This window comes from Ochlerotatus camptorhynchus, unplaced genomic scaffold (assembly GCF_037179485.1).
Source record: "Ochlerotatus camptorhynchus isolate MF236.1 unplaced genomic scaffold, CSIRO-AGI_Acam_v1.1 ptg000330l, whole genome shotgun sequence".
Lineage (NCBI taxonomy): Eukaryota > Metazoa > Arthropoda > Insecta > Diptera > Culicidae > Ochlerotatus > Ochlerotatus camptorhynchus.
The window spans coordinates 1,138,459-1,163,065 of NW_027040818.1; the positions used below are offsets into that span (position 1 = coordinate 1,138,459).

Genomic DNA, 24,607 nt, shown 5'->3' on the forward strand with positions numbered 1-24,607 from the left:
CTTTACAACCGGTAAAGTATCTGCAGACACTGGTAATCCTTGCACTGATGGTAGGTTCCATCCACATCACATCACATCACATTAAATAATGATTATAGAATAAATGTTCTAGACAGGGCAAAACTCGGCTCTCAATCAACAACTTTGGAAGTGCTCAAAGAACACTAAGTTGAGAGACTCAATGCCAAAGAAAAAGAAGAAGTTATGCCTCTTTTTTATCAGAACAGTTATATCATTATTTTTATGCTTTATATAGATGATGCAAATATTTTTTCCATCGTAATCCAACTGTCAAATCAAACGTCACCTGCTCTGACAAGAAAATTAACATAATTTACCGCACTTTCAAACCAATTCTCTCGTCTCCACTTAGCATCCATTTGTTGTCACATATAAAGTACCATTCCTGCTATGGTAACTAGCAACCTGCAGTTTGACAGTTCTTCAATCGTTCCTTTGTTTCGCACCCACTTCGCTTATCGTATGCTGTATATAGGCATAGATATCTCGTAACTCTCGCAAAATGCAAAACCGTCCACCAGCAGACGACTGAACATATTTTTATTTTGTTGTTTTGGATAAACACCGTTTGTTGTTGTATCGTGCGTAGGGTAAATAGAACGCGCAGATCCCCGTTTTGTTCGCACATAGTTTGCTGCTTTTTTAAGTGTGACGTTTATCAATAAATTCGAGGATTATTTCTTCGCGTACCTTTGATAGGGGGATAAGTCACTTATCAGTAGATAAGGGCTAACACACAGTTTTAAGTGATGTAAAACAATGAAATAAGCCTCAATTATAGCTGCTACCCTGTGACGTACGGTCCAATTAAAAAAAACATTGCTTCGGGAAGCTCTACAGTGCTTGAATGTGTCAATTCAGTGAGGCAATATTGCCTTTCATCGGTGTCAATACTGGAAGAATATGAGTAAATAAGCTGTGATTCCTTAGCCCGTAAGATCTCCGTCCTTGTAAATATAGAACGAGGGGCGAGCTTTCTTGTAGTTACAACGACGTAACAATAGCAATATGAATGGTGATAGCAAGAACGAGTGCTTTAAACTGCTGCAGCTCTCGGACGATTCCAAAAGCCTATCGGACCTGGAACTGCCGGAGGCAATCAACCAGAGGAAACGGAAAGTGCGAAGGTATGCATATGTCCTTGAACTTTGCGTAACCCGACAGGGAAATTGTGTGGGGGGAATATGCTTTCTATTTTTAGAACCAGTTAGCCGGCCACTTCGCTTTTGAAACCACTTTCTTTTCTACAACATTTTAGAAAAACACGTCCAAGGACAACATCGGCACGGCACGATGACGATCATCGAACCTCGCACATCGACTGTAAAAACTTCAGTCTGTGGTTGGCGGTAATGATGACGGTTATGTGGTTGTTTATAATATCATACATCACATCGGTAGTGCATAGCGAGAACCGGCGGTTGGAGATAGCTATTCTGAAAGGTAAGTACTATTGAATTTTTGTTGTAATGATCGTCGCTAGAAGCGTAACAGCGCGGTAACAGATGTGTTTGTATGGAGAGAAGGTCACTAATTAACTTGTGATGAGAATGCATACAAGAAAGAGTCTGTTTACTTCATCGAATGAAACATGATATATGGGTCTGAGTGAGAACCACGTGAGACATGAACGACTTTGTATCGAATGATATTGATATTCTAGCTGTGTGAACTGATACTGACATTAGGTGGCTAGTGAAATTCAAAATTTTGCAGGTATTGATATTGATATTTTGCAGCACTGCATAAAGCTGATCAAAAGCTTGCTCATCATCCGCGAGAAACTTGCGGAAGCTTCTCTTACTTTTCGATTCTAATATATAGAAATCTTCATCTGAACTATCACTGCCATCATGTGCGTAGTTAGATTTTAAAATAGATGGAAGCAAAATAGCATAGTTCAAAAGTTATTTCCTCATCCCATAATCTAAACAATTTAAAGGTCCGGTGTCTTGAAATATTCGTCAAAGAATTTTAATGTTTCTTTCAATTCGGGATTTTGTCTTTGAGTCGAAAACTAGATGGAAAAGGCAATATGCTGTGTAAAGCAAGTCAATCAAGCTTAAACTTTGACTGATCGTGCTGGAATACTCGATAGTTATTTATCTCTCTTGGAGTTAACTCCTTCTATAAAACATGAGTAGTTCTTTGGTAGATAAAAGCTAAACGCAGTCCGCATCGTGCTCTCTTACCGTGTGGATCTATTTGCATTTTGCTGAAGGAAGTGTTACTGCTACCTAAAGCTACAACAAATTTAAACAGCACCTTTCACAGTGTTCAATATTAGCTGCAAATGCTCTACCTTGTTCGACTCTTATTCATCTTCGATCCTTGCTTGAACCCTTCCCGACGTAATCCTGCTTGGATATCGATTTGGAAAATCGTCTTCGATCTTTCAGATTCTTATAGTAATCTGATTGGAAGTCGATTTGGAGAAACGTTTTACCGCACGCAGTTGACTATCTACTAGGCGCTGCCCAACTAACAATTTTCGCAATGTAAACGCTTTACTCATTTCATTTATACAGCCTCAAGCTGTATTCAAATGTTAAGTGAGTTATATGAGGAAACATTTACTCAACCTCTATACAAACAAATCTGGCGAACTTAGACAGCTACTTATGGCTGTTGGGACGGTAGTGGCAAGCTCTTATTGCATATCCATTTACGCTTCTATACAGCTGTTATTCTGATGTTTAGTTGTGTGTGAACTTGAAAGGTGCTTACTCAACCTTTACCCGATTTATCCAATAATCACTACACAGTTTTCTCTTGACGCCAGGTTGAATATTGTTTACGGTTTTTTTTAGTGGAGGATTTTATCAAATTTATTTTACTGCGAATTAAATTACTCGAAATTAGTTATAAGCACACCATCAAATCATTCACACTGTACCGGAACCTGTAATTGAACTCGAGATGACCGCATTGGCGAACCTTGATACTGATGCATCGAAAAGTTGAAGTTAATTAATATTTGCATAGAAGTGACATTAGCGTTTATTGGCTGATGTTATTTAGTGCGACTGACAAATTGAATAATGATTGTGAAAAAGTTGAGTAAACGCTCTCCAAAACTATTTAGCTAGCTTCTGATTGTAACTGTATCTGCAGCTTTGTTTCAGCTACTTTACAGCACAACGCTGGAAAAGTTGGCTTATAAAGCTTAAAATGTAAGTTAGGTGATTAGACCGGTGGTCCTCTACAGCCACGAGACCTGCTGACTTTGCTTGTGGAGGTAGTGTCTTCGAGCGGATGGTGTTGCGAACCATCTAAGGAGTGCAGATGGATGACGGAACGAATGAACCAAGAATTGCACCAAAATAACAAATCTAGCTTTCTTGATAGCAAATCAATAGATTATTATTACTATGATAAAAAACAACAAAATTTGTTTCTGTTTTCTATTAAATTGCGATATTAAATTCCTACGGATTGAACATACACACCTAAAAATAACTAATTTTACACGAGACGTAATCCATCTTTGACGTAAATTATGGAACGTAAACAAACATGTCATGTAAAATTAAGTGTTCCCAAACCGAAACATACACGGTTAGAAAAAAGTACCCAAAATTAAGTTCTTTTCACTCATCTCGGCACTATAGTGCAGGAACCCAAAAGTAGGTAAAGCGGGTCAAAGTAATTTTCATTTACTTGTGTGCAGTTCGTATGGAATTTTCCACTGGCTTTTTAACCAAAAGTAAGTTAGTTGTACCCAACAGTAGGTAAATATGATTATACTCAACGTTGGGTTCCCACACTTTACTACCCCTGTTGGGTGGTTTTGCCCCTCCGTTTTTGACAACATTAGAAGGAGAAAAGGAGACAAACTAGTCAAAAGTAGGTAAAAGTGAACTGGCCGTTGGGTACTTTTTTCTTACCGTGTACGCAACTCGACGAAAAGTACGATTGATTCAATTTATTTTCTCGTTTCTTTCAACTGATTCTTATGTCATTTGGGCCGCTTGCATGTGTCGGTCTCAGGGCACGGAGATTTACATGACTTTTTGGTAGTGTGTAGGGTAGAACGCTACTTCGTCGTAATCGCCCATTTTCGTTCTATCGATCAGAAATCATCAATAATATCAATGATTTCACCGTGCACAAATCAATAATAGGTTTGTTCCGATGTGTTAGTTCATTAGCTAAAACATAAATCCTGTTAGAGCGCATTGTATGAATATTTACACACATTGTTTTCAAAACAAAGAAGCGCTCCTAGCGAATCCCCGTTTATCCGTAGGACGAAGAAAATCTAATGGCGTTTCAATGCTTTAAGACGGAATTGAAACTCGTAGAACGAATTTAGAATCAAGAAGCAGTATTAGTTTTTAAACAATATCTCAACAATTTGTGACTCTTTATCAAATCCAACGGTACTTATGGAAAGGTGAATAAATTTAGAAGTCATCTTTGACAGAAATATTCCACTTTTTGTTTAAATTCTTTCAGAAAAGAAACGTAAAGCGCGGGTTGTGTTTAGTAGGACGGAAATTAGATAAAACCTCTATAAAGCTGAACAATGCATTAGATCCTAAGTAACATTAATCGATTCTCTTCATCGACTTTCTTTTTCGTTAATAACTGTCTTGTCATGTTTGTCGCATTAGAAGCTAGATAATAGCTTCTTTCATCGATCTGTGTGCCTGGGAATGTCTTAACATGACCGTGAGGATGCAAAGAGAAAGTCGACGAAGAGAATATGTCAATGTTACTTAGAACCTAATTCATTGTTTATATATTGTTGGGAGAGAAATGTTTCCATTAATATTGTTTTCCCTGCTGAGAACCAATGCTACCGACGCCAGGGAGGCAAGCTCCCACATATGGACCCTACCTATTGTGCCCTCAACTCATAGACCAACAGATTTACTTCTCTTCCAAAGGAAGGCGTGATCAGAGATTTTATACCTCATAAAATCCTGGCGACGCCGACTGGGATTGAACCCAGCTAGTATACCCAACAAACATTCAATGTTGAATAAGAGCTTATTCAGGGAAAACAGAACTTCTTCAGCTGAAAAATGGCTTATTCAGCTGTTAATCAACTCAAATTTTTTGTTGGGTAAGTATTGGAGGCGAACAGAACGAAAGCAGTTTTATGTCGGTTAGTAAATTCGATAAGTATCAACAATAAGAAATAAGTGTTGTAAAATAAGTGCAAAAAAATATAATTGTCTATGTGTTCTTCATGAATTAAGCAGCAAATTTCCTGCTTTATTTCCCCATAGTTATTATTTTATTAAAATTCACCAAAGGGCAAGACAGGTTTTGATCATGAGTAAAATCGGAGTTAATTTTTAGTAACTCTGAGTAGCTCGCATTGACTAACATCAAATAAACATAGCAACCTGATGTTTGTGTTGAAATCTGCCATCATCGGTGGGCTGAAGTCGATTGACATATTTTTGCACAATTATTTCACAAGCAACTGAAAACCAGGCTTGCTGAAACTCCTCAAAATCACTGCGAGTTAAGTCAGCCCTCACCTCGAGTGAGTGGCGGTAGGAATCTAAGAGGAAGAGATGACAATTGGTTTCTTCCTCTTTTATTTCTATCTCTATATCTATCTTTATCTATCTCTATCTCTATCTTACGCACATGAAATCGGCCAATCAGGAGCTGGTTCACGTTTGACAGAAAAGTGGTTCATTTTCGCACCCGTATTGTCATCTCTTCTCTTAGTTAGGAATAAGGAAGAAGAAGACAAAAACACCTCGAGAGAGCGAGAGGATGACTTGACGTGAGGTGCGTTTTTCGAGACTCCGGATGACTTTTTCATCTAGTCGAAATTCTAGTACTACACTGTGTTTACTTTGATTCGCTATGAAAGTTTGACAGATAAAATGAGGGGTTCATGGATTTTCCTATGTTTCCTATGGTGCATCGATTAGCTTGGGACCGAAGAGAGTACCAGAACTGAACCAAAAAGTTGAGCACATTTCTTCGGGACTTTCTGGTCTTAGAGTTACCTCTATGGTAAGAGCGTGTGATAGAAAACATGAACATGAGGCAGCAAACTTCACTCTCATTTTATCCCCCTTCGCTCTGAAGCTAATTTGGAATGATTTGGCTCCTACTCCTTTCTACTCCTCAGAAAAATGCTACGCTCGGCTCATTTCAAACCCGCGAGCGAGGCTCCATCAAGGCTGATAGTAAGTAACACGCTCGGTTGGGATCTGAACCGAGCATCGCATCCTGGGTAATTTTGTGTGCGTACCCTTTGTCCACGTATTCGACTAGCTGCTTCTTTACGTTCTCATAAAGCTCAGGGTTCCGCACCAACCGACGTTCCAATTATTTAATCCTTTGATCTGCCATAGGTTTACTGACCGGGAAATTAACATGGTCGTACCTCAACAAGATTCCTGTTCCAAAGCGTCCTGATGGAAGACGAATCGATATATCCTCAATAATCTTCCTGGATCGCTGCTCGTCAGAACCTTCTAGCAAAGAAACCAGGTCAAGAAAGGAAGGGATAGGAATATGTTGACGTGACACTCGCTTTGATGGAAGCCGAGAACACCTCTGCACTTCCACGAGGAATCACTGGGATACTGGGTAATAGGGTTGGGTTTGCAACAGGCTTCGTTTTGGAAAACGATAAGCTGAATTGATGTCCTAACGATCATATAACGCAAAGGAGCTTGGGATTGAACCCACGGTATTCTGCTCAGTAAGCAAAAACGTTTGCCACTAGGCGCACGAGCTCCTTTTTAATCATCGAGTTGCTGTTATTACCATGTAGTTATGTTAACAAATAAAACGATTGAAGAATCTTAAATGTGATGTGACATGATGTTCTGCTCAGTAAGCAAAAACGGTTGCTCTAAGGCCACCGAGCCCCTCATATCACATTATACCGTTACTCAAGTTGTTATAACTATTCAAACTCGGCACCGACGACACCGAAAAGTTTTACAAAATACACGATAAACAAGCGATCTTACCATACTCACCATACTGGACCTGGGACCGCGTTTTTCAGCTCAGTAAGCAAGCCACTGCAACCGACGATCTTTCAAATCCGAAAACTAAAAGCTACGAAAGAGTACTTTCACGCGACGATCAATGTTTCGGTTTGGTCTTAACGCATTGTTCAGGCAATCATAACAAACTATGACTGACGTGACAATTGTTTAAGCCCTGGTTAAACAAGCTATTCAAATGAAATTACGTTTTCGAATTTTACTTGGTATGTAATGAACAACAGAAATACGCCATAATTCATATAGTTTCAGCGGTTGATGGTTAATTTTAAATATACTAACGATACTGCCTACGGCGACTACGACGGTGAATACGATGACATCCCGAGCATGAAAAAATAACTAATGAATACCTAACTCTGATCTGATACCAAAATTTTGTGTTCACATAAGAGGTAAAATACCAAATAATAATATCAAAAAAATGCATGCAAAATACTTTATAAATAACGAAAATTGATATTTGGATACCAAACGAATACATGTGTGGTATTGTTTTGGTATTGCATTATCATAAAATGGTATTGGAATGGTATTGTGTGAACAATTTTTTGGTATTATTTTTTTTTTGCATTATTTTACCTCTTATGTCAGGCTCATCCATACCAATTTAAGGTATCAAGATATTTGTTCGTGTTCGGGATGTCATGCTGACCAACACCAAATTTTGGTATCATATCAGAATTAGGTATTCATTAGTTATTTTCTCCAGTTCGGGCTCATGTGAAATGCCAATATCTGGCTTTGCTATTGCTCAGTTATTAGCCCATACCCGAGCAGGAACTGATAGCTAATCGATAACAAATGAATGTCTTAATGTGGTATGAAACCAAATGTTGGTATGCTTGTGGTATAAAACCATGTTTTGTTATTATTCAGTTATCGAAATATTTTGTAAAATATCAAATGAATACCAAAATAATAAAATGTGATCTTTCAGTTTTTAGACAATAACACCCAAAAGAGTTATTGAATTGGTATTAGAAGACCTTCAAAATAACAAACTATGGTATTCTGGCATCTAAAAAAGCGTCTGTTGTCCGTTTGTTATTGTTATAACTGAATTATTTATTAGTTCGTTACTCATAGAATATTTTTGAGGTATTATTTTTGGTATTTTACCTCTGATGTCAGCCTCACTAATACCATATTAAGGTTTGCCAGTTATGCTACTTTCATACCTGAATTTGGTATTAATAAGTTATTTTTTCCTACTCGGGGAGTGCACTAGTCTATTTTGATCATCCAAATCGTTTGTTTACATCATAATGATGATTTTCAAAACTTAAAATACTGCATATTTTATTGCACATATTGCATCGGGAGAGGTCTTATTTCACCATTTTCCACAGATCTGAACTGATTTACAGCTCAAATAACCACAAATCAAAAATCCGGAAGATCATAACCGCAGGGACAGTTTTATGAATCTTAATTTTTTGCCTATTCATCACCAGAGACTGAAAAGAAATATAGAAATAATGGATTTGCCTATAGCAAAAAGATTTCTTTAGATTTCCTCGAAAATTAGTACATTCACCCTAATCCGTTCGCTTGCCGTTCCTCTGGTCGAAAGCTGTCATCGTCTGTTTTCATTCAACACTTTTCTCGACTCTTTATTCAGCTTTTTTTTTCTTTGGATTTGTCTTTTCAGACAGGTTTATTCAGCTTTGTTGAAGAAGCGGAGTAAAAGCTGCAAAACCGCATCACGTACAAAACATGCCACGTTGACTGTAAAAATGCTTCCAATGAAGCTGTTAGGAAGATTAGTAGGGTAGAGCGCTACTTCGTCGTAATCGCCCAATTCCGTTCTATCGATCAGAAAGGATCAATAATATCAATGATTTCACCGTGCAGAAATCAATAATAGGTTTATTTCGATGCGTTAGTTCATTAGCTACAACATAAAATCCTGTTAGAGCGCATTGAATGAATATTTACGCTCATTCTTCTCAAAACAAAAGAAGCGTTCCTAGCGAATCTCCTTTTTCTACGTTTATCCGTAGGACGAAGAAAATCTAATGGCGTTTCAATGCGTTAGGATGGAATTGAAACTCGTAAAACGAATTTAGAATCAAGAAACAGTATTAGATTTTAAACAGTATCACAACAATTTGTAACTCTTTATCAAATTCAACGGTACGTATGGAAAGGTGCATAAATTTAGAAGTCATCTTTGACAGAAATATTCAATTTATTTTAAATCGTCCAAAAAAGAAAGGTAAAGCGCGAGTTGTACTTAGTAGGGCGGAAATTAGATCAAAAACACTTCCTAATTATAGGTTATTTAGTAGTATACAAATCTTAATTCTGGAATCTTTTGTTCCGAAATGCTAGTTTAAGTACTAAAGTAGCACTGTGGTTTATCAAGTTTATTAATTAAAAACGGCAATGTTATGAAAAATCGCATCGGGCGGTTTTAACCCGGAATGTATTTTTGGCTGTTTTCCCCTACAGGAATCCTCCGAATAGCGCGGTTGGTGGTGCCGTCCACCCAAGTCAATTTCTCGGCTGTCTTCCAACCAAATGATTTTCTGTATGTGACAAGTTTACGATTGACCCTAATTGCATACATAAATCAGCTCAGTTGGATGGATGACAGCCGAGAAATTTCCGAGTGGAGACAGCACCACCCATTCGGGGGATTCCTGTAGGGGAAAACAGCCCAAAAAGCATCCCGGGTTAAAAAGCCCAATGTGATTTTTCATAGCATTGTCGTTTTAATTCATAAACTTGACTACTTTTGTACTTAAACTAACATTTCGGGGCAAAAGATCCCAGAATTAACAGTTGTATAGCTAGGAAAAACCAAATCGGGCGTTTAGCCCGGAGTGCACTTGTCCCCTGTTCTACCCTCCTTCAATTTTATTCAGAAACATAGTTCAGTGTACCTACCACCAAACTTCCACAGCGAAAGCTTTTCTCTCTCCAACCAACACACTATCCGGAAAACTCACCAACTCAGAAAGCTCTCTCTCCCTTCCCTCCCTCACCACTTCCCTTTTGTATATCCCCCCCCCCCCCAGGCGTGAGAGCAAGGCCAGAACCAGCCGATAACCAGAGAGATAGGTGGCAGTCGAATTTTCCCAAATCAGTTCTCCCTCGGAATCGGTCCCATTCGTATCGTCGTTGCACGGAGACAAAGCAGAGGACAACCTTCCCAGGTTTGTCCTTCCGAGTGTAGCGGGAGTCCCCCCTTCGTTCCAAGTGTGGAAAAAAAGAAGCGGAAAAGCAAAAGGACCCGAAGAAAAATTATCCTCATTACTTGTGGATATTCTTGCAATCGTAGCGCGTCGTCCCGGGGATACCCACCAGTGGCAAAGGTATATTGGGTACATGCAGCCGAAGGGTGGAAAGTGTTGAATTTTTCAGCGGAAAACCTAAATATCACGCATATCAGTTCGGTTAGTGCTCTAGAATTTGTGCGATAGGGGAGGGGGTAAAACGTAATCCCATGGCGAGGGAAAATGAAACAAGTGTTCACAGCAGTGGTTAGTGATTTATGAAGTCGAATTAAACCTCAGCACAAGAAGAGCTGGTGAAGTTTTTATGGCGATGTGATGTGTGATGTCCATTTCCGGACCACACGGTGTCCGACGATATCCATTTGCTGGGGATTTTGCTCCTCTGGGGAGAGCGGGCAAAGGGGAGTCAATTTTTCCTCTGCAAATACCATGGAGTGACAGGAGGTAGGAGAGGATTCCCATCTTGGAGCCTCCGAGTCTCGGTTTTCAAAGAAAGAAAAAAGGATCTCTAAAGGTGAATAGAAGAACCGATAAAAATTTCGGTCCGTAATTGTGCGAAAAGTGAAAAGTGTACTCTTCTTGATGCGGCTCGGTGGTTCGTGGAAAATTGGATTAGAACGTGCAAGGTCGCATTTAGTAGGAGGCTCCTGTTGTGTTTTGCTTGTTCGGAGAGGGTGAGAGAGAGAGAGAGGCGAACAACACGATTCTTTCCATCCCACAGCACGAACGTGAAAGCATGACTTTGGGACAGTGAAAAGGAAAATTCAGAACAACGGGAGCGTAAACACAAAGAAGAAAAACTGGTACAGTGTGACTGACTGAAAGGATGATGCTTTCACCACACACTACTTGGCTTGGTCGTTATTCCCTAGGCTCATTCTATCCGTGAAAAATGAAGTTTTGCCATATCACAATCGCCCACGCGTCGCGAGCAAAGATACTCATGTAATAGATGTTCGGATATGTACCAAATTTTGTCTCCAAACGAGCATTTCCATACGATTTCGGTTGGATACATCAGCTGACATCCACACCTCTATAACATGAGTATCTATTGTCGCGAGTCGTATTGAATACGCTTTGTCTCTCAGACGAATAATGGAGCTGTGGATATCTGCCAGAAAATGCAAGCAGGGCGCGATGGGATGGAGCATTTTGAGTAAATATGCTACAACCAGAGTAATGTTTTTACGTCTACGATTGCTAACTGCTGCAAGGTTGTTTGGCAGTGGTGCCAGCAGGGGTAAACTTAGATTTCAAAAACTGTTGCCGGATTGTTAAAGTAAATATTGAACATAGAAAGCGACTATGGATGATAGATCTGTGAGGATTTTAAAGGCTTTACGAGGCTTGCAATAAATGTCGAATCAGTAGTGCATACGAAACACGGAGCTCCAAATCAATTCAATTTGACTGTACTAGACCTATAGAAGAAATATTGTTTTAATCATATGTACATGATTAAATCGTAACTGCGTATAAAGACGGATTCAGTTTGTGTGTTTTGAATCATGATCTTGAGATTCAGACAGCAACTGCAAGTTTATTGAAGAACTTATTTCAATTTCCTCACCATGTCACCTCGATCCATTGAAACACCGTTTCTCTTGGGAAGATCCTGGTTCGAAAGTGAAGGTCAACGCCACAGTAGGGATTTTAGGAACAAAAAGGATTAAATAGTACTGCCACTGCAATTCCAAATATGTTTTCTTAATGGAAAAAGCCCAAGAAATCGATTCCGCTTGCGCCTGCCTACGCTAAATAAGTGTTTGGTTCTCATTTTGCCTCAATATCCCGTATATTAAAGGTGTGGATTTGAACGTGGTTAATAATCTATTTAGTTTGTAAATTCTAGTAGAAGCTACCAATTATGTTGTTCACAGTTGGGATAATATTGAAAAATTATAGGAGAATATGGGGTCAAACATGCACCATACGTCAAATATGTATGAAAGTGGACTCCAATCCACCATGTGAAAAAGATTTCTAGATCCATTAGCCGAAATTAAAAAGTAGAAGTGTCTGTGCTTAGGGGCACGAACGGAAGCTTGACGTATGACTGCTAGTGCACGGGACAAATGTGAAGAGCATTTAGTTCTTTTAATTAATCGAACATCTATTGCCTTAACTCTTTTCGTTTTTGAATTGGTGGCCCTGAAAAGGACCGTTTTTTGTTTTTTTTTCCTGGTGCCCATCGAAAGGGTTGTTGGAGTTGAATCGCTGTTGCTTCGGTTTGTAATCAAGAAAAATATTATTTATAATACTATTCAATAAATTGCTTCAACAATCTACATACACAATGAAATATAGACTGTTCAAGAAAGTATAAGCACACTTTCAAAATAACAAAAAAGTCATGTTTTTTTTAAGTTTTAATAATTTTATTTGGCAAATCATATTTGTATTTGTATTTCAAATGATATTTTACTCTCGTTTAATCAACATATTTAATCATAGCCAAGACTCCTAACTTTTCCTCGAACATGATCCATTAGCTTCTGCACAGTGGTACTTCCCACCATTTTGACCACTTTTGGCCAATCTTTTTTGATTTTTTGGATGTCATCCGTTGGTTTTATTAATTTTCGAAGCTTTGCTTTGGTTAAAGCCCAAAAAGGCTCGATTGGCCGTGCCTCCGGGCAGTTCGACGGATTCATGTCTTTCGGCACGAAACAAACATTTTGATTTTTGTACCATTCTAAAGTGTCCTTTGCGTAATGACATGACGCCAAATCAGGCCAAAATACTACTTGACCTTCGTGCTGCCTGATCATTGGCAACAATCGCTTCTGGAGACATTCCTTAACGTATTTCTGAGTGTTCATCGTCTCCGTTGTGATGTACGGACTAGATGTTTTACCACACTCGCATATTGCCTGCCAAACCATAACCTTCTTACCGATTTTTTTTGGTAAAATTGCCTTCTCCGTTTCGGGGATGTCCTTGCCTTCGCTTACAGTATAGAATTGTGGTCCGGGAAGCGTTTTGTAATCTAGTTTCATGTACGTTTCGTCGTCCATTATTATACACCCAGAATTTCGACACAAGAACGAATCGTAGAGTTCGCGTGGTTTCACGGACGCGGCCTGTTTTGGGTTCCTTTTGGTTTTTTCTGCTTCCGGTATGTTTTTAGCCCAAGTCTTTCTTTGGCACGCATGACGTTACTCGACGAGGTCCCTAATTTTTTCGCAACATCCCGAACAGAAGTCGCTGGTTTTCGTTTGTAGGCATCCCTGATCTTTTTATCGATATCCGGACTTACAGGACCGGATTTCCGGCCACTCTTCGGCGCATCTTCAAACGTACACTGTTCTCTATATTTTTTAATCGCAGTTCGTACCGTTCCGACCCAAACACCCTCTTCCTTGGCCAATTTTCTCAAGGAGAGTCCGCTCACAGTGCACCATTTGTGCACGATACTTTTTCGTTGTTCCGGAGTAAGACCACGCATTTTGACAGGAAACACAAAACTGAACACTTTTTTGATGCTATGTCATTCAGAAATGAGCAAACAAAAGGACGCAGCCAAAACATGTTGAAATATTTCATTATATTCAAAGTGACCGTTAAAATAAGGTGTGCTTATACCTTCTGGAACAGTCTATATATACCAACAGTATGCTCGCTTAGGACGGCTATTAGGTAGCTGACGGAAAATCATTATCCCGATCACGATGTTCACTGAGCTTTATGATGGCATGTGGAGTAGACGGTAACAAAACCCCCGGCTTTTCGTAAATAGCTACGCCAGCTGCTCGCACATTTTCACGCTTTGATTTCACGACACATTGGAAACCTGTGGACAAGGTTGCAAAGACTCATTTCAGCTAAAATAATGTTTTTCAGAATAATAAAACCAAAAGATTGTATGATGGCATGTTTTACTTGTAACTTACAAGAAGAGGTTACAAAGTATGCGTTGGAAACATAAAACCTGTAAATTTTGCTTTCTATGAGTCACAATCAGCGATTTGCTGATCGCTGAGTGAGTGAGTGAGTGAGTGAGTGAGTTTGTGAAAAATCACTGATTGTGACTCTCATGAAGTGAAATAAACAGGTTTAATATGTCAAACACATTCTTTGCAACCTCTTCTTGTATCCTACCAATTCAAAATTTGATCATGGCATCTAATTATTTCATAATTTAGAAAAACATTGTTTTAGCTGAAATGAGTCTTTGCAACCTTGCCTGTGGATAAGGATTTTATTTATGTAAGTTGGTACACATATTGTCAAAAAATAGACATACCTTCAATTTCAATATGCGTATTGTCGTGCATCCACGTTTCACTTAGAGTTAGTAAATCAGCACGCGTCAACACATCGTCGCTTGATATGTCTAACGTAAAGGGTGATACGGTCAAAATTTGGTCAATATCAACTTGACGTATTTCTTTCAATTTTGCATTTAAAAAACCTGAACACCCCTCATTTTGAAGGTGTGTGTGTGTAGAATGTTGCTCCTATTTTGATTTTGGAATTCACTCTTCAGTTGTCAAAATGCCGTCCAAGCAAGAAGAGCAGCGTATCAAAATTTTGCTCGCGCATCGCGAAAATCCGAGCTACTCGCACGCAAAGTTGGCAAAATCGCTAAAAGTTGCCAAATCAACCGTTACAAATGTAATTAAAGTGTTTGGGGAACGTTTGTCGACAGCCAGGAAGTCTGGATCGGGGGGAAATCGAAAACCGGAAGCCGCTGAGATGACAAAGAGAGTTGCCGGTAGTTTCAAGCGAAACCCTAACATCTCTCTCCGGGATGCCGCAAATAAGCTGGGTGTATCGTCTACAACCGTGCATCGAGCCAAAAAACGAGCCGGACTATCGACTTACAAGAAGGTAGTGACTCCAAATCGCGATGATAAACAAAATACGACGGCCAAAGCGCGATCCCGGAGGCTGTACACGACGATGCTGACGAAGTTTGACTGCGTGGTAATGGACGACAAAACCTACGTCAAAGCCGACTACAAACAGCTTCCGGGACAGGAGTTTTATACGGCAAAAGGAAGGGGAAAGGTAGCAGATGTTTTCAAGCACATGAAACTGTCAAAGTTCGCAAAGAAATATCTGGTTTGGCAAGCCATCTGTACCTGTGGCTTGAAAAGCAGCATTTTCATAGCTTCCGGGACTTTTTTTTTTTTGTTAATTACTTTATTTGTACAGGCTCAATCGAATAAACTTTACAGAGCCAAGTTATCATTTTGTTTATACATTATAAATGTCTTAAATCTAAAATTAAAGGATTGGAACCGATTGCTCGCGGTCTTCTCGAGGTTAGTGGATGACAATTGTTTGGATCGGGAGAGGGAAAAGGAGATTTGGAATATGATTTATGATTAAAAAATTTCACTATTTCTAAAACATATACTTAATCCTATCGACGTTATATCAACTCTGTAATTATACAATTATTACAGAAACAAATCTACAAAAAAAAAAACACACACTCACATACAAAACACAAACTAAACACAAGGTTAATCAAACTTACAATCTATGGTTAATATTCTTCAAGAAAACATATATGAGTTGCATAAACTCCAGATCGTGTCTAGCCAAAATATCCCGAACTGGAACATTAGGTTGTCTACCTCGAGCCCGAAGGGAATCGTACAACTCAGATCTGACTCCACGGTGCTCAGCACATGACCAAATAATGTGATCTGCGTCCTGGTAACCTTGTCCACATTCACAGAGATTGCTGTCTCCCAGCCCAACACGGAACAAGTGAGCGTTTAACGAGTAGTGATTGGACATGAGGCGAGACATCATACGAATGAAGTCTCGACCCACATCCAACCCCTTGAACCAAGGACACTTCGACACCTTGGGGATGATTGAATATAACCATCGTCCCAAACTCCCTTCACTCCATTTATTTTGCCAGCTGGCGAGTGACTGTTGACGATAAATGAAGAAAAATTCGTCGTAGGCGATTTGTCGATCGTAAATATCGCCTTCTATAGCGCCCACCTTTGCAAGCGAGTCCGCCTTCTCATTGCCCGGAATCGAGCAATGAGATGGGACCCATGCAAAGGTGATGACAAAAGATCTTAAAGATAAAGCACTTAGAATCTCTCGTATTTTCATGAGAAAATACGAGGAGTGCTTTACCGGCCTCATGGAGCGAATAGCCTCGATAGAACTGAGACTATCCGTAAAAATAAAATAATGATCTGGTGCAAGTGAGGCGATCGTTTCTAGCGTATAATGTATTGCCGCCAGCTCCGCAACATATACGGAACAAGGAGCATGAAGCATTCGAGAGGCGCTATGAAATTCGTTAAAAATTCCAAAACCAGCGGACGCCTCTATTAGTGATCCATCTGTGAAGAACGATCTTGCGGAATCAACTTGGCCAAACTTTGCAGCGAAAATTGACGGAGCAATCATGGAACGATGATGCTCTGGGATTCCGCGAATCTCTTGCGTCATTGATAAATCAAAATGAACAGAACTGTCGAAGTCGGAGAAGCAAACACGATAGGGATTATGCTGCGAAGGGCTGACATCCTGTGTTATGTACACGTAGTACAATGACATAAAACGAGTTTGAGGGTTTAGCTCAAGAAGCTTCTCAAAGTTTGCAATCACCAGTGGGTTCATAATTTCACAACGGGTGAGGAGCCTGAGGGATAATTCCGAAAATCGATCAGAGAGTGGCAACATGCCCGCTAACACTTCGAGACTCATCGTATGAGTCGAGTGCATGCATCCTAACGCGATACGAAGACAGCGATACTGGATCCGTTCCAGTTTGATGATGTGCGTTTTAGCCGCCGACTGGAAACAAAAACTACCGTACTCTAAAACCGATAAAATCGTTGTCCGGTACAACGTTAGAAGATCTTGCGGATGGGCTCCCCACCACGTTCCGGTAATTGTTCGGAGAAAATTGATCCTTTGTTGGCATTTCCGCTTCAGATACTCAATGTGGGATCTCCAGGTGCATTTTGAATCGAACCAGACCCCAAGATATTTGAAAGACATGGAATGAGTGATCGGCTTACCCAAAAGTTGAAGCTTCGGTTGTGCTGGGCTATGCTTCCTAGAAAAAACGACCAACTCAGTTTTCTCCGTGGAGAATTCGATACCTAGCTGGATAGCCCAAGTAGACAAATTGTCTAAGGTATCCTGTAAGGGTCCTTGCAGGTCGGCCTCTCTGGGTCCTGTCATAGACACTACTCCGTCATCTGCAAGTTGTCTCAACGTGCAGTTGTCCCTTAGACAATTGTCAATTTCTCTGACGTAGAAATTATACAGAAGGGGGCTTAAACATGAGCCCTGGGGGAGACCCATGTAGCTAAATCGTGAAGCTGTAGAGTTTCCATGAGAAAAGCTCATATGTTTCTCTGACAGCAAATTGTACAAAAAGTTATTAATTAATGGAGAAAGGCCACAAGCGTGGAGTTTGTCTGAAAGGACTTCAACCGATACTGAATCAAAAGCCCCCTTAATATCCAAGAAGACAGACGCCATTTGCTCTTTATTAGCAAAAGCCAACTGAATTTCAGTGGAAAGCAACGCGAGACAGTCGTTCGTTCCCTTGCCCCTACGGAAACCAAATTGAGTATCTGAGAGTAGGTTGGTCAACTCAACCCATTTGTCCAGGCGAAAAAGGATCATTTTCTCTAACAATTTTCGAATACACGATAACATCGCAATGGGACGATACGAATTGTGATCTGACGCGGGTTTTCCAGGCTTTTTAATGGCTATAACTCTCACCCGCCTCCAATCATCCGGAACAATATTAAGCTCCAGGAACTGACCAAACAAGTTCAACATGCGCCTCTTAGCGACGTCTGGGAGGTTCTTCAACAAGTTGAACTTGATTCTATCAGCCCCCGGAGCCGAATTGCCACACGAAAGGAGCGCGAGTGAGAGTTCCAGCATTGAAAAAGGCTGGCTGATCTCGTCTACCGAATTCGTCGTTTCGCGAGGAATCATCTGTGCCGGCACAGAATCAGGACATACTTTTCGCGCGAACTTGAGAATCCAACTATCGGAGTACTCCTCGCTCTCGTTGTTTGAAGACCGGTTACGCATCCTTCGCGCCGCATTCCAAAGCGTATTCATCGACGTTTCGCGCGATAATCCGTCCACGAATTGCCGCCAGTATCCGCGTTTCTTGGCTTTGATGAGGCTCTTGAGTTCGCGTTCAAGAGCCGAGTACGCTTCGAAATGTACGGGTGTTCCACGTTTCCGGAAAAGCTTAAACGCGTCGGACTTTTTACGATAAACCTCAGTGCATTGATTGTCCCACCAAGGGGTAGGAGGTTTCCTACGAAAAGACGTTCCTGGAACCGGCCGAGTTTGAGCTCGAAGCGCGCTGTCCAAGATCAGATTGGAGAGGAAGTTATATTCCTCCAACGGTGGAAGCCCTTCTACCGACGTTAGGGCATCTTCTATCACATTCTTGAACTTTGTCCAATCGATATTACGGGTAAGATCGTACGCGACGTTAACGGGTTCCGACGGATTGAACCCACTGGCAACTGAAACTTTGATCGGCAAGTGATCACTACCGTGGGGATCTTGGATCACATTCCACGTGCAATCCAACGATAATGAGTTAGAGCAAAGTGTGAGGTCTAATCTACTTCCATTCGAGGATGGGCCAGCCAAACGTGTTACTTCTCCATTGTTAAGAATTGTCATATTAAAGTTGTCGCAGAGGTCATATATCAAAGTAGAACGGTTGTCATCATACAGTTCCCCCCAGCCTGTACCGTGGGAATTAAAATCTCCCATAATCAACCGTGGAGCAGGAAGTACCGAACAGATATCTGAAAGTTGTTTGCGATTAACAACGGCTCTAGGAGGAATATAAACAGAAGCAATACAAAGGCTCTTACCTTTAATAATAGCCTGACATGCAACAACTTCAATACCTGGAAATTGTGGAAGATTCACTCTATAGAAGGAATGGCACTTTTTGATCCCCAAAAGTACCCCTCCTCCACGCGAATCCTCACGATCCAGTCGAATAATGTTAAAATCATAAAAAGGAAGATCGATATCTGAAGAGAGCCAAGTTTCACAAACAGCAAATGCATCACAATCATTATTGTGAATTAAAAACTTAAAAGAATCTAATTTAGGAATGAGACTTCGACAATTCCACTGTAGAACAGTGATCAAATCCCCGACCTCGTTTGGAAAATTATCCATCGAAGGAAATGATTGCTGCAATGAGGGGCCACTTCAATGTCAATTGCTTCAAGAGGGTCTTCACAGAAGGAAGCATTGCCAGAACAATGCTTTTGAGAGGATCAGAAATATTGAGGTACTTGAGAATATCGTCCACAATTTTATCAAATGAGAACAACCCGGATGAAGAAGGGGCTTCTGTTCTTAAAAATGGGCCATCAGGGGTTTTTGATGTCCCCGGGAGAGATGGAAAATTCTGGTTATAATCAGTTCTGCGGAAACCAGGAGGAGTTGAAACTTCCTTTTTTCCATCACTCCTTGATTTGGGCAAGCTGATTTGGGGTTCCTTATCTGCAACTTTCCGCGAACGGATGCGTTTTCGTTTCCGTGCAGAACCTTCCGGAAAACTGAAAGAAACTCCCTCCTCAGCCAAGTCAGAGTCAGACTCGTCATCAGACAAAACAGCAAAGGGATTTTTGTCGTTGGTTGATGGTGTGGCTGTTTTTAGCATTGCTGCAAAAGACCGCCTGGAACGCTCCTTAAGAGAGCGTTCTAGTTTCTCCCCGCGTTGTTTGTACGCCGGGCACGATGAGAGACCATGAGGAGTTCCCTTACAGTACACGCATTTTGGTGCAGTGACTGTGCAGGCGCCATCCTCGTGCTTCTCCCCGCATTTGGAACAGCGTGCCTTGCTGCCACAGTGGGACGCCGTATGTCCCAACTGCTTACAGTTTTGGCAGTTCATGACCCGGGGAACGAACAAGCGCACAGGTAGTCGAAGTTTTCCCAGCTCGATGTAGTGAGGAAGGGCTGAACCAGAAAAGGTCACCCGAAACGAGTCTGTGGGGGTAAAGCTCTTTTTACCCTCGCTGAAAGATACTGCGTTCAACTTCTGGACTTCCAGTATCTCAACCGTGGGAAGCAAGGGGTTCTTGAAACGGCCAACCGCTTGCTTCGCCAAGATCTCGGGGGTCAGACTCGCTTCGGTGACCACACCTTCGATCTCCACATTACGAGCTGGGATGTACACTCTATACTCGAGTGTAAAGAGCTGGGAGGCAGCAATCTCGTTAGCTTGTTTCAGGTTAGAGACGACAACGCGAAGTTTATTGTACCTCACCTTCGAGATTTCGGTCACGGCCGAGAACCGCTTCGTCAGATCATTAGTAATTTGCATTACATTCAAAGGTTTCTTTTTGGGCTGAAAGTAAACAACCCATGGGCCAGTCGAGTCTTCTGGGTAGGCTCGCGATCGGGGGCTTATCTGTCCCTGTCCATTACCAGACTGAGATGACGAAGCAGGGATGGCATCATCTGATTTCTGGGATGACAGACGTTTCCGACCCTTCTTGTTATCGCGTGGCAAAGTGGTGTCATCTTCCGACAAAACGTCCATTTCGTCTTCCGACAAAATGTCCATTTTGCCGTACTAGTGGGAGCGAAAAACGCTCTACCACTGCAACGATAATCAAAATTACTCGGACACAATACACGAAGAAAAAAAAAAAATACTAACACAGAAACACAAACTTAAAATTTAACAGATGGGAGAAAGAAAGAAACAAGAACAAAAACTTATCTGATAATCCTATACTACTATCACCGAGCGTTTACACAGCAGCAGCGGAGCGACGCGCAGCTTTGATGATCTTCGATCCGCGTGTGCGGGCGGTCTTCGTTGGTGTGTGCTTGTATGAAGCTCGGCACTCAGCTGAACACACGATGATGGATGAGCGGTTTGAATGTGGAGACAGATGCTGACACTCGATGACGATGATCCGTGTGCACAGGTATGCGTGACCACGCACCGATGGTGCGCAAAATGATTGGCGAATTGCCAATCGCAAAAACAATTTTCGATGATCCCGAAAACACACTTTCTTCTCAGAAAAAAACTCACTTTTTGATAAATTTATCCGGAATTATGCCAGGAATCACTAAGCGAGAAAAACTGATTATTTACGTCAGATAATAGCGAGAGCTTCCGGGACTGTCAACCAAGAAATTTACGTGAAAGAGTGTTTGAATAAACGTCTGCTGCCTTTCCTGAAGAAACACGGTTGTTCCGTACTGTTTTGGCCGGATTTGGCATCTTGCCATTACGGTAAAAAGGCCATGGAGTGGTACGCCGCCAACAACGTGCAGGTGGTTCCCAAGGACAAGAACCCTCCCAACACGCCAGAGCTCCGCCCAATTGAGAAATACTGGGCTATTGTCAAACGGAACCTAAAGAAGACCAAAAAAACTGCTAAGGGCGAGCAGCAGTTCAAGGCAAACTGGCTTTCTGCGGCGAAGAAGGTGGACAAGGTGGCTGTACAAAATCTGATGGCAGGGGTCAAGCGTAAGGCCCGGCAATTCGGATTTGGAAAAGCGGAAGCCTAACTGAATATTTTTCCTGAATTTTATACTAATTGAACTTGAAAAAGAAATTTAATTTGATTTTTTAAATAAACGATTTCACCGATTTACACGCGTTTTCCCTTGACCAAATTTTGACCGTATCACCCTTTATGAGCATTGAGACTATGCACATTTAGGCTAACTAAATTACAGGGACGATTGTCGCTTGATTCGAATCCATACAACTCGTTACTGATGGTCATTGCTAGGCGTTTTTTTTTTTTTTTTTTTTTTTAACAAATTGTCTTTATTATCTGAGTATTATAAAAATATAAAAATTACAACTGTTTCATGTTGCATCTAAATACACAAATAGTAATAATTATAACTGAAAATCTTAACATTGGTTATTTAGTTAACAGATGTTAAGATATGTTTTAAAGTTTATATTGAATGCTTTTCTGTTATTCCATCTATAATCTCTTATTATTTTTTGAAAAGAATATAAACTTGGATTTTTGTAATGTATAACGTTATACGCCATTGCCTCAACTACTATAAATAATACTGCTTTCTTTTTATGGCTTTTTTTCGATATACCGTAATACAAAATTTCTTCTGGTGATTGCAGTTTGATTTTTAGATTTTTTGCTATGACATTTTGTATCCATTTCCAGACTAACCCGGAATGGTTGCATTCTTTTATTGGATGAATGTTTGTATCAGGCTTTTTGCAAATTTCGCAGAGATTATTATTAACTTTGTCAGTATAGTTATACGATTTAACTTTGTTTGGAATAACATCATTGAAAACAAGATAAAGAATTGATCTAGTATTTGAACTGAGGAAACTTTGATTAATATTTTCCCACCACAAATGTGGATACTTTTCCTGAATTATTGGTTGTGTTTTCATTTCGCTTATGAAATAGTTGTATAAACTCCTATTATTTTCTATACAATTATTGTTTGAAAGTTTTTTTGCTTCTTCAATCCATTTTTTACTGTTTAAGGATAATATGTTTTGATTAGCTTGTTCCAACAGAAAATGATTGATTCTTTTACCTGAGTTAAACAACAAACTCCTGATATATAGCGCCTTACATTGGCTTTCTTGGTCAATCAATTTCAATCCACCCTTGCTATAATCAAGATATAGCTGATTCCTATTAACTCTAAAAAAATGGGAATTCCAGAGAAAATAGCCTGATTTTTTCTTTATTTCAGCTAAATGATAATTATTAGGTGGCAGGACCTGAGAAACATACCAGAGCTTTGATAATAGAAACGTATTTAGAATTGTATTCCTTTCTAATAAATTGAGTTTTCTAGCACTATGTATCTGGCAAGCAAAAGTAATTAAATTCAATAATTTATCAAAATTGCATTTTATCATATCTTTCCATTTGTCTTTAACTATTATTCCTAATATTTTTATTTGTTGTTTCTCTTGGATCATTTGGGGGCCCAGCTTGCAGTTGTTGAATCTAATACAACCCGATTTCTCAAAGTTAATACATATAGCAGCCTGTAGTGCAAACTCATTTATGACAGACATTACAAGATCAAATTCCTTGTCACTCTTCACGATCAACGTTAAATCGTCTGCGTATGCCATCATTTTTATCAAGTTACCATCAATCATTAAGCCTAACGTACTATCATGAAGTTGACGGATGAGAGGTTCCACATAGAGCGAAAACAAAAGCATCGAGAGCATCGGCAACCCTGCCGCACGGAACGATCGATTTTTATGGAAGCAGTGAGAAACCCATTCACCATAACTTGTGATGACGCATCGGCATACAGTCTCCGGATGAATGTTATAAACTGCGTTGGAATTTTGAGTTTCTCCAGTGTTTCCCAAAGCCGACCATGGTCCACCGAATTGAAAGCTTTCTGAAGATCCACACTGAGTAGCGCGATCTTTACCCGTTTACTCTGCTGCGTCCTTGCTATGACCGTTCTTATCTTATCCAGGTTTTGCACACAAGACTTCCCCTCCAGCCCTGCAGTGAGAATCTTGTAGTCTGTATTCAGCAAACTGATCGGTCTATAGTTCTGCAAGTCATTTCGATCCTTCGACTTCGGAATTAAAATGATTATTCCCTTCGCAAAGTTTTCTTGCATAGGAATGGAGCCATTCAAAAATCCATTGAAGAGACGCAACAGATCTTGTTTGAGAGATTGAAAGTGTTTCTCGTAAAATTCGTAAGTTAGACCGTCAGGCCCAGGTGATTTCTTTTTTGTTGCATTTTGAATAGTTACGCGAAGCTCCTCTTCTTCTATTGGTGACACAAGGTTGATTCCAAGATCTCGAGGTAACGATTTGCGAACGTGCTGAAGCGCAGCATAATCTGCTTGCTGGTTTTGCGGCTTCCGGAACTGTTCCTCAAAGTGATTATGTACTAATTGCTTTGTAGTTAGACCATCTGGTGAGTGCAGACTCATCACTGGTGTGTTGTGACCGCGTTTTACTAATTTCGAAACTTGATATATGCTCAATTTTTAGCTTTCAAGCATTGTTGACGGTTGCACCTTTCCGCGGAAACTGGAAAGACGTTGCTCTTCGACATCGACGATAGCAGACTTGACCGCGTTCATCCTATCCAGCACGTTTAAACCTTTTGCTTGCTGTTCCATCAATTTGTTTAGCTTATTGTAGTGTTTTGCCTTCTTCCTTGCGTTAGTTTGATTGAACTCATAAGACTTGTTCTTGTAGTAATGTTTTACCTTGCTTTTGAAATCGTACGACCACCACTCCGAAAAGTTCATCTCGTGTTTGCGACGTTGCCTTAGCTCTGCCAAGACTCGAATGAAACCTTCAGATGTGCCTTCATCCTTGAGCAGAAA

General features: G+C 40.4%; 1 protein-coding gene across 3 annotated transcripts in view; it reads left to right on the forward strand.

The window, feature by feature from the left end:
• The first annotated feature begins 501 nt into the window (after positions 1 to 501).
• Positions 502 to 24,607, forward strand: part of LOC135708404 (uncharacterized) — a 93,893-nt gene continuing 69,787 nt past the window's right edge. For 2 of the 3 annotated variants that reach the window (XM_065230500.1, XM_065230501.1), the window contains exon 1: positions 10,096 to 10,339. Coding sequence is in view for 1 of the 3 variants with exons in the window: in XM_065230502.1 (XP_065086574.1) it covers positions 1,030 to 1,148; positions 1,280 to 1,464 (304 nt within the window). In the remaining 2 variants the exon portion in view is untranslated. Of the gene's footprint in view, positions 1,149 to 1,279; positions 1,465 to 10,095; positions 10,340 to 24,607 lie in introns of those variants that run through there. The other variant, XM_065230502.1, reaches the window with a different exon arrangement.